This window comes from Lactuca saligna, chromosome 4, assembly GCF_052625555.1.
Source record: "Lactuca saligna cultivar CGN05327 chromosome 4, ASM5262555v1, whole genome shotgun sequence".
NCBI lineage: Eukaryota > Viridiplantae > Streptophyta > Magnoliopsida > Asterales > Asteraceae > Lactuca > Lactuca saligna.
In genome coordinates, this window is record NC_136420.1 from 107,574,663 (window position 1) to 107,584,702 (window position 10,040).

General features: G+C 34.0%; 1 protein-coding gene across 1 annotated transcript; it reads left to right on the forward strand.

Moving 5' to 3' along the window:
• The first annotated feature begins 6,376 nt into the window (after window positions 1-6,376).
• Window positions 6,377-7,035, forward strand: LOC145042587 (uncharacterized). The gene has a single exon (XM_078991037.1). The coding sequence runs from the start codon at window positions 6,463-6,465 to the stop codon at window positions 6,985-6,987; it is 525 nt and encodes a 174-aa protein (XP_078847163.1). The 5' UTR covers window positions 6,377-6,462; the 3' UTR covers window positions 6,988-7,035.
• The last annotated feature ends 3,005 nt before the right edge of the window (window positions 7,036-10,040 follow it).

Here is a 10,040-nt window from a genome sequence, read left to right on the forward strand (position 1 = left end):
TAACACTGTTAATCATATCAGTTAACCGTTTGAACTTGTAGATTTCATTATCATAGTATTTGTGAAAAATGTTATAAATTGTTATACTTTATATTTTCACAAATGGTTTCCATATTATAAATAGTTAAAAACATAATCTTTGAACTTTGAACAAGAAACTTACTATATCATTTTGTCCTCGGTAAAACTCCACAGAGATACGCGAGTGGAGGATAGTCTTTTTAGATAGAACTTAAGCAGGACCTTCCTCATTATTACTTGTAGATTTGTTATTCCAATAAATTGGAGACACATCCTCGGAGAACACTCCATAGAGATACGCGAGTGGAGGACCGCCCCTATAACCAGAATCTTTTAGATATGGAGCGTGACTTGAGTGTATAGATCTATACGGGATTGACTATCCCGCACCTGGCTGCTAGCTACAGCCGAACCGAAAGGTTCAAGGGTGACAAAAAGTCATAGTGATATTGGCATTCCTTTGCCATATTTAGTCTTTAGTATGGTTATAGAACTCGCAATTTGGATAACAGAAATTCACATTTTTAGTAATAATGGATATAGTAAATTAATAACCATAAGAATTAGTTTACTATGATAATCAAGTTTTCAGTATACATCTTTTACATTACATTTTTGGGTTGGTAAACAAACACAGACTTCACAAGGTTGATCAGGTTTTCAGTACACATTTTTCACATTAGGAAAATATAGGATTTTCCTGGGGTAATCACAATTCGTAACAAGAACAGTGTAACATAATAGAACAACTAAACTTTACTTTTAAGAAAATATGGGATTTTCTTGGGTCGTAACATTTTCAGAATTTAAAAGGAATCTTGCACATTTTCATTAAAAAAAACAAACCGCTTATGAACTCACCAGCTTTATGCTGATTTTTAAAATGCTTGTATCCTCAGGTTCTACTTAGACAGGTACCCCGCATCCTTTTGCAGAAGACGGAGCAAATGGAAGTCACGTCTTTCTTTTGTTTAAACTTATGTATATATGAAACTTGTACTACTTTACTTTTCAACTAATGTAATGAAAACTATGTAATGTAATGTTTTGTGTTTTACTTCGCTTGCTATGTACATTGGTTATGATATTCACATGAAGTCACCTCCGCCCCGGAACGTTTCCGCCTTCGGTTTCAGGGTGTGATACTATGTTTAACCGTAGTGTCTAACATCCAATTTACTTTTGTTTTGTTCTACTTATGATACTGATTCTGGTATGTAAGTATACTTGTATATTTCTTGTAAAATACTTATATTATAAAAGTATAATTTTAGTTTAGAGCAATTTATCCCGTTAGTGTTTATAGTTGTATACCTTTTAAGGTTCGGTATACTAAGTTCACTATAAACAATATCTCTGATACAAATCTGTCACACCCCCAAACCGTCAAACAAACAACGGAAACGTTCGGAGGTGGATGACATCATGTGTAGTATCACAAAAATTGCATCATAGTAATCAAAGTAAACATAACCATTACATTATAATATGAATATTTACATTTATTTGATATAATATTTGTATACATAAAAAGTAGCAAAAGAAAAAGACGAGACTCCAAAATGCTCCCTCTTCTCCAAAAGCCGACTATGGTACCTGTCTAATAATGTCCTGATAATACAAGTGGTTTTGAAAATGTATCAGCATAAAGCTGGTGAGTTCATAAATGTTTTTGAATTGAAAACTAGTCACTGAATTTTCATAAATGTTTATTTACTTTTCCAGAAAATCCAATATTTTCTATCATGTTTGTTGATTTCAGTATGAATAGTATGATCTGTTTGAAAATCCTGGCTACCACCAGTATGTATGTTCTTGTTTGAAAACCCTGGCTACCACCAGTATGTAAAGTAGTATGATTACTTAAAATAAAACCAAATGTTGTATCCCTGGAATACCCTCCAGTGTAGTATGTAGGTAGTCTTATTAATTATAGTAAAACTATTGAAGAATGACAATCCCATAAACAAATTTTAGTTTATACTATTGTGAATTCGTATAACCATGCTAATATGACTGATCACCTCCACAACGTTTCTTCAGGAGTCGTATGTTACGAAATTTGTCACCCCAGGCATGCCTGCCTAACTCTAGCTAACAGTTCAGGTGTGGGATTGTCAGTCCTGAATAGATCTATTCACAAATCTCACACTCTCCCTGCAGGATATTCTGGCTATACTAAATGTAGAGGATTTACCCCTACACCAAAGGGTACAATGAAGAGATATCTCACAATCCTATATTAACTAGTTTACGTGTTGTTCTATTGTTCTCATGTTTGAAATCGTTTGTTTGTGTACTGAGTAGAGTATAAATAATTATACAAAAAAAAAATTAGTGTGATACTCTTGATATCCGTATTTAGAAAAGGATAAACTAAATCTATCATAGTTTATACGTTCGATCGTGTACGTAGTTTGAATCTATAAAACTGGTAATGAATTCCCTAAACTATACCTATTATAGTTTAATTCATATGTTATGTTCATGTACTGTTTTGAAAACTATGCAATCATGTTTTGAAAACGTCTCTTATGCTCCACATAATACAAAAGGGAATAAATGTCTATGTGTTTTATGAAACACATTGGATCGTATCAATTGTATAAGTTTTAACTTGCTTAAAACATTTATGTTTTATTTCACAAAAATCATTTTGTGTTTGGCTTGTATCCCCCTGAAAACGTTTAAAAAAAAAAACTTAAAATCGTAAGGGTATGAACTCACTGTTTGACGTGGGATTCGAATGTCGTGTCGATAGGGATGTTGATTGTTAAGTGAAGCTTCGAACACAACCAGATCCTACATATATGTATTAGATTAGGACGTAACCCCATTAGATGTGGAAGGAAACCACCTTAGCGATTAGGAAACACTTGAAACTAAGTGTTAGAATCACATGTGATTGAAAGAGGGGAGTTTGCGCCCGTAAAAAGGGGTGTACAGTCATGGGTTTTCGGCCCAACTAAGTTTGCGGCCCATGGGTTTATGACCCATGGTTTACGACCCAATGGGTGTATGGTCATGGGGTTTGCGGCCGTAAACTCATGAAGAGGGGTGCAATTTGAGGCGTTTTGAGGTCCTTTCTTGCCCTTGGAAGTTTTCTAAGTCCCATACTTAGCCTTAGGATGAGTTTAAGGCCAATAATCGACCAAAAGTTATGGTGGGTTTGCGGTCAATGAGGGGTTTACGACCATACACATGGGTTTACAGTCGTAAACCCTCCATGATCATGTCTTTTGGGTCGATTTTAAGGTGAAAACAAGCATTTCTAGTAGATATCAAGCATAGGAAGCAGTTACTTACTATGAGGAAGCTTGGAATGGGTTTTTAACCACCAAGAACTAGTGTGTGTTCTTGGTGAGAGAGAAGATCTAGACAAAGATAAGATAAATGAGGTAGGAACATGGATTCATCACTAGATAAGAGACTGAAACACAATCAAGATGGAGGATCACTTACATTTTTAAGGATCCTTACGCAAAATCGATGGATGTAGAGAGAGAGAGAGAGAGAGAGAGAGAGAGAGAGAGTAGAGAGAGAAAGCCTTTGAAGTGAGTAAGGTGGGAAATGAAGCCCATGCATCCCTTATATAGGGGTGAGTTTTCGGCCAAGGGGTGGGCGGGGGTGTTCATTTCGGATGCTATGATATGTCTTAGGAAAACGCGTTCTTGGACCCGAACCTTGATTGTACTGAGTTTAGATCACCCAAATAGACCCAAAATAATGCTAACCACCAAAAATAAATTTTGAATTGATTAATTTTAAACTGTTTGAACAAAAATAAATTCCGGGTTGTCACACCTTCGACCTACGAGTAGTGTGAGGAGAACTTTGAAATGTAGTCGAACAGATCAGAGCTCCAACTGTTGACTCTATCGATGACCAATACACTAAAAAATACCTAAACTCAATCTACCACCTAAATTACCCAAAATGGCCTATAGTCAAGCTTAGTTAAAGTCAAAAGTCAACGATCAACATCAAAGTCAACTCTAACTGGTTGCAATGCCCTGGCCTTTCTTGGCTACATCATAGCCATAAATCACCAAAATAGACCAACTAATGCTAGTCGCTACATTGTGACAACCTTGGCCATGACATGGGCATTGGCTCTCAATAGCTTAATGTATTAAGTCAATTTCTTTGATCCTAAGGGCTCGAAAGCCCATATCTGATCCATTATAAGTTCCGAGTGGAGAGATTTTCCAACTTGATAGCTTTAGACCCTCTAAGAGATAGAGATCTCATTTCCTAGTTCTAGAAATGGAAAAACATAATTTAGCTTAACTCATTAAGCACTTAATCATGAAGGCTCCTAGTTTCACACTTCTATAAATGTTTCTAACATTACATAACAACATAATAATCTTTACTTTCCAGACATGCATGTCAAATGCATGTGTTAAAATCTATTAGGTCAAAATGAGGGTTATTAACCAAATGTTCCATGCATGATACCAAAAGTAAATATAAATACAGATCTAAGGTATCCAAGGCCTTAACTGTCCTGGAGATTCAAATAGTTGCAAACATTATGAGATCTCACTACTCAATATTCAAGGACATGAAGATTTAGGGACAAAACTCAAGATCTAACCACCTATCATGATAAAAATCAAGTCTTGAATACTTACAAGGGTCCAGAATGTTGCTACAACAAATGGTGATAGCTTGCTTGATGACTCTAAGCTCATTTCTTCTTCCTTTCTTCAATGGCTTCCAAAAGCTCCAAAATAAGGTTTAAACAAATGAAGCGGGGGATTAGGGTTTACAAAATCTCAAAGAGGCTGATGGAGTCTGAGGATGACCAAACCCAAGCCTCCTTATTCCTTTAAATAGGGAGCAAAAGTCAGAAATAGGGTTTTGTCGTGGCCATATACTGCCACACTGTGGTGGCCATAAATGAATCTGTGAGTTTTCTCGAAACGCCACACTGTGGTGCCTTTCTACGTCGTGACAACCTAAAAATGCTTAAAATATTGGAATTTAATTACCTTAGAATCCAGATGTTACAATAATATACAACATGAAACGAAATTTTGATAAAAATGTATTTTGAATTTGTGTTTGTGCCATAAGAAACATGATGTCGTGTTGTGTTGTGTTTATGTCTAAAAGTTGACACACTAATAACATAATAATAGTACAAGACGTTGTGTTTTTGTTTGTGTTCAAAAGTTGTTTATATTTGGTAGACTTCGATGTTGTTTTATGTTATTTTTTGCCGTGTTACTCGTGATTCTAATGTTTAAATTATCCTTTTTTAAGTACTTATGCATGACATTATGCAAATTGTTATTGTCTATTATTATTTTTTTCGTGTTATGCTATTTTTATTGAGTCATGTTTTGTTAACGAACAAAAACACAATATCGTGTTGTGTGGTGTTGGGTTAAATTAAAATAGTTTATGCCGTAATAGAGAAAAATATGATTATTCATATATGTTAATTTCGGTAGTATGAAAGAGATTTAAGTTTTCATTTGTTTCAATGATACATCCATCTCGTGTGTTGGGGGAAAAAAAAAAAAGAATTACTATTTAAAAGGCAAATAGTTTTTGAAAAAAAAATGGTAACGAAGTTCCTATATGCACACCTAATGTTATGTCTAAATTCTAATGAAACTCAAATTTACGTGGAATTACAAACATACCGTAACTACATACGTCTCTACCACATGTTACTTGCCTATTACATGTTATTGGGACTACAAATGTAATCACCCCTTTGTAGTTTGTACACTTCGAGATCTAAGTTCCGTCATTCATTCAGAATCCTTAAAGTATATTTTGTCATGCTTATTTTATTACACGAAGATGTTTATCATGTAAAGCATAACAAAGCCAAAAGAAAATTGTTACATCAAACAAAACACATGAACCATCCTCATGAAAAATATTTAAAAAGTTAAAGTTTCTCATTTTTCATATTTCCAACACATAACATGTAAAGTTTCATTCATATTTTTAAACCACATAATACTATTAATAAGAGGATAAGCTTTTTCAAAGGATATGAGAATAGTATAGAAGAAATACAAACACATATACATTATCAAATTTAAATAATAATTCCTTTCTTCTAAACAAAGTATTATTAAAAAAACAAAAAGCCACTTATTGCCAAATAACGCGATCCGTTTCTTTCAAACCCTATCCCAGTACAACGGAAATGTACCCTCCCTTACTCAATTGGACAAGATCCATCCCACGTCAACTAACTAAAATGGAAACAATAAACCCGTTCGAGGGCATATTCGTCATTTTGAAAATCTGTGTCATTTTGCATGGCAACCGAGGGTACTTTTGTAATTTCCAGTTGACGAAATGGGTTATATAAAGAGGACCTCTCTCTACCACCTTGAATTTCACATAGATACACATATACACATATACACACACCCACACCCACATACATTCTCTTTCTCTCTCTCTAAAATGGAAGATGATCAAAGGGAACTACAACTCCTCCCAACGCCGCCGCACACAAGAGGACCGTACTCACGTCCGGCGTCATGGAAGTCGGATTCGATGAGATACCGATCTGAGAGCATCCAGTTTAATTCGTTAGAGAGTGCTGCTCCGTCGCTCGACCTGCAGCTATCGATTAGTCTCCGGCCAATCCAGTCGCCGGCGGATCACTGTATGCTGGGGGATTCGTTTGAATTCGACCGGAGAGACTCGAAAAGTGATAACGGAAGAGTTGAGGCGCTGAAATGGCAAGCGGCGGATCAAATTCGGATAGCGTCAATGGAGAAAGCGTATGCGGAGCGTGTTAGAGAGATGACGAAACGCGAGATGGAATTAGCGCAATCGGAATTCTCACGAGCGCGACACATGTGGGAACGAGCACGAGAGGAGGTGGAGAGAGTGGAGAAGATGAAAGAAAGGGCGACTCGCCGGATTGATTCAACCTGTATGGAGATCACTTGTCAAGCTTGCAGGCAAAAATTTCGACATTGATTTATTAATGAATTATATTTCGATTAATCAAATCTCATTTCGTTTTAATTACTCGTTAACATATCTTCTGATTTCAAATTGATCTCAATCGATCGATTTGAACATAATGCTTAACTTCTCCGATACTCCGATTGATCCAATAGCACGTTGCTCTGAACATGAGTTTGGAATCGGAATCGGATGAAATGGGGGCAAATGGGATGATAAAGGGAGGAATAATTAAGGTAACAATGGAACTTCACGAATCACAAGCAAGATCATTTCTATTTTTAATTTTTTTTTTCTCTCAATTCTAGATTCGTCTTTCTCTTTCTTAAATCTTAATCCTCACAATCTCACATTATTTGTTTGTTTGATAAATACGGAATCATTCTTCTACTTTTGTTTCATTTTGATTCTTATCTTATTTTACTAAACGAAAACCAAACTCATTAATTAAAATGTACGAACTATACAATAATGTATGAAGGCATCATCATTAATTCTTTTTGTGTTTCGTTTCTTATTCGTGGAATTAAAACGATGTCTCATCCCACAAATGGATGTGATAGTTTGATCCATTAATGGAGAGAATTAATCCTTGTTTAAATGGTAAAGCTTTGTCCGAAAGATATAAGGAAAGTTGAAATATATCATTTGAAAGAAAGTGTTAGAAATTTCGCCTTTTTGGCGTTGAAATCAAGGTAACTTAAAGTTGTTTAAGATTCAGATATGATGTTTTATGGTATTACACTTAATGAACTAACACGAGTTTGTCGATGTACATGGCAAAATAACAACATATGGGGTGTGGTTTCTTGTAAGTCAATAAATAAATATATTAACTAATTAATTATAGTATTTTTGTATACATGTTTGACTTAAATATTATAATAACAAAATCCTCTTTAATGTGATATTTAAGGGAAGTGGGATTGTTTTTCATTATGATAATTAATTAAGTGGTTATGCTTATGTAACGCTAGCTACTTTGAAAAATGCTTGGAGAATATAATATAGAACTTGTGATTTAATAGTGTTTAGCCAGTATTTATTCTGATTCGATTACTTTGAAGTTTAGCTTGATATATGTTTGAGCTGAATTTGAGAGCTTAAATAGCTCTAAGTATTAGATTGCAGATGAACACACTAAAGGATAAGAGAGAATGTACTTGCATTGTAAAGACTCGTATAATTTGCATACTTAGTGAAACATAAAGGACTCTTTTATATATATATATATATATATATATATATATATATATATATATATATATATATATATATATATATATATATATATATATATATATATATATATATATATATATATATATATATATATATATATATATATACAGCTTAATTACACCAGGGAAAAGCTAAAATACCTAAAAATATATATGGAAAACCCTAACAGGTTAATTTGACCTAAATTATTCATTGAAGTAGATAGACTTGACAATCTTTCCATACTTTACTGAGAAACTTTGAATCACTCTTCAATACCTCTTTAATTATAAGTTGGAAATTCTAGTTTCCGCTTGAATACATTCAAATTTTGTTTAGGGGAGCGCTTTCGTGAACAACTCAACAAGTTGATTTTGAGTCCTACAGAACTCTTGCAATATCTTTCATGCAAGAATACAGTATCTTATAAAGTGATACTTAAGCTTGATATGTTTAGGTTGCGTACTCATGATCTATTTTTTTGACATAGCCTATACAAATTGGATATCACAATATATTTGTTAGGTAAATTAAGCACTCCGAAAAAAAATAAACGATTTAACATAGACTAATAAACGCAAAAAGCAAAGAATAAGACACAGTCAATTTATGTGGTTCACACGACTAGGATGATCGATTACATCCACGGAAAACATGAGAAATAGATTTTTTTTCAGTAAATGCATTAGTTGTAAAATAGATTAGGATTACAAGAAATGAGAATATTTATAGCTCGGTGGTTCAATATTTATGGGCGGAAACATCATGGGCCCTAGTCGATGTTGATAGATGTCTTCCATGAGTTAAACTTGCTCTCCAATGAAATCTAAGTCAACTCTTGTTGGCAGAGACTGGCAACAAAATATTGTGGATTATGGCATGTTTCTCGAGCACTACAAACCGCCCAACCATTATTGGTTGCTTAAGCTGTGTTGACTACTCATGCTCCAAGCATAAGTGGTCCTAGTGACTATTGTTGCTCCCACTCCAAGCATAAGCAGTCATTTTGACTGATCCTGCTCCTTCTCCAAGCATAAGCAACTTCTTTAAGAATGAGCAATCCTGACTACTTAATTTATAAACATTTCTAGAAATAAATCAGTCTCCACACTTAACAATCTCCGACTTGGATGCTGATGAATAATCTTTCGTCATCCAAATTAGAACTTCGTAACCCTAGCTCTCTATAGTTCATGACTTCGCTTCAAGTTCCTAGTCGACCAGTTGAATTCATGCACAAATTGAACTTCTCTATAGTCACCACGTTAGTGAACATGTTTATAGGATTCTTAGTACTAAGGATTTCTTCATATTCAATATGTCATCACCTACCAATTCTCGAATAAATGATACCTCATCTAAATGTGTTTCGTACTAATGCCGAACACTATATTATTTTGCTAACTGAAATGTACTCTAGTTTCACAATGAAGTGCACAATCTCCCTCTTAATGCCCTGGGCATTTGGAAAAATTTAGAACAGAAGAATATTATAGCACATGCAATCGATCATATATCTTAATCATATGGGACACGTTTTATAAAGACTTGATACTAGACCAGTCTTTTGCTATAATATTTCTATTTCTATTTACCAAGTTCTCATAATTCAGATTATGAAAAGGGATGTCGTAATCATAATCAAATTTTAGAACGTAAATAATGGACCCATATATAGAATTTCCTTATGATGAGTCATTCCAACATTAAATTCATATATATATATATATATATATATATATATATATATATATATATATATATATATATATATATATATCATTGACTAAATGTGATTAAATCCTCAATTTAAGCTTTTAGAATTGAAGTGGAGTATAATTTCC

Coding starts and splice junctions, on each gene's coding strand:
- LOC145042587 (XM_078991037.1), top strand. CDS start 6,463: ATGGAAGATGATCAAAGGGAACTACAACTCCTCCCAACGCCGCCGCAC.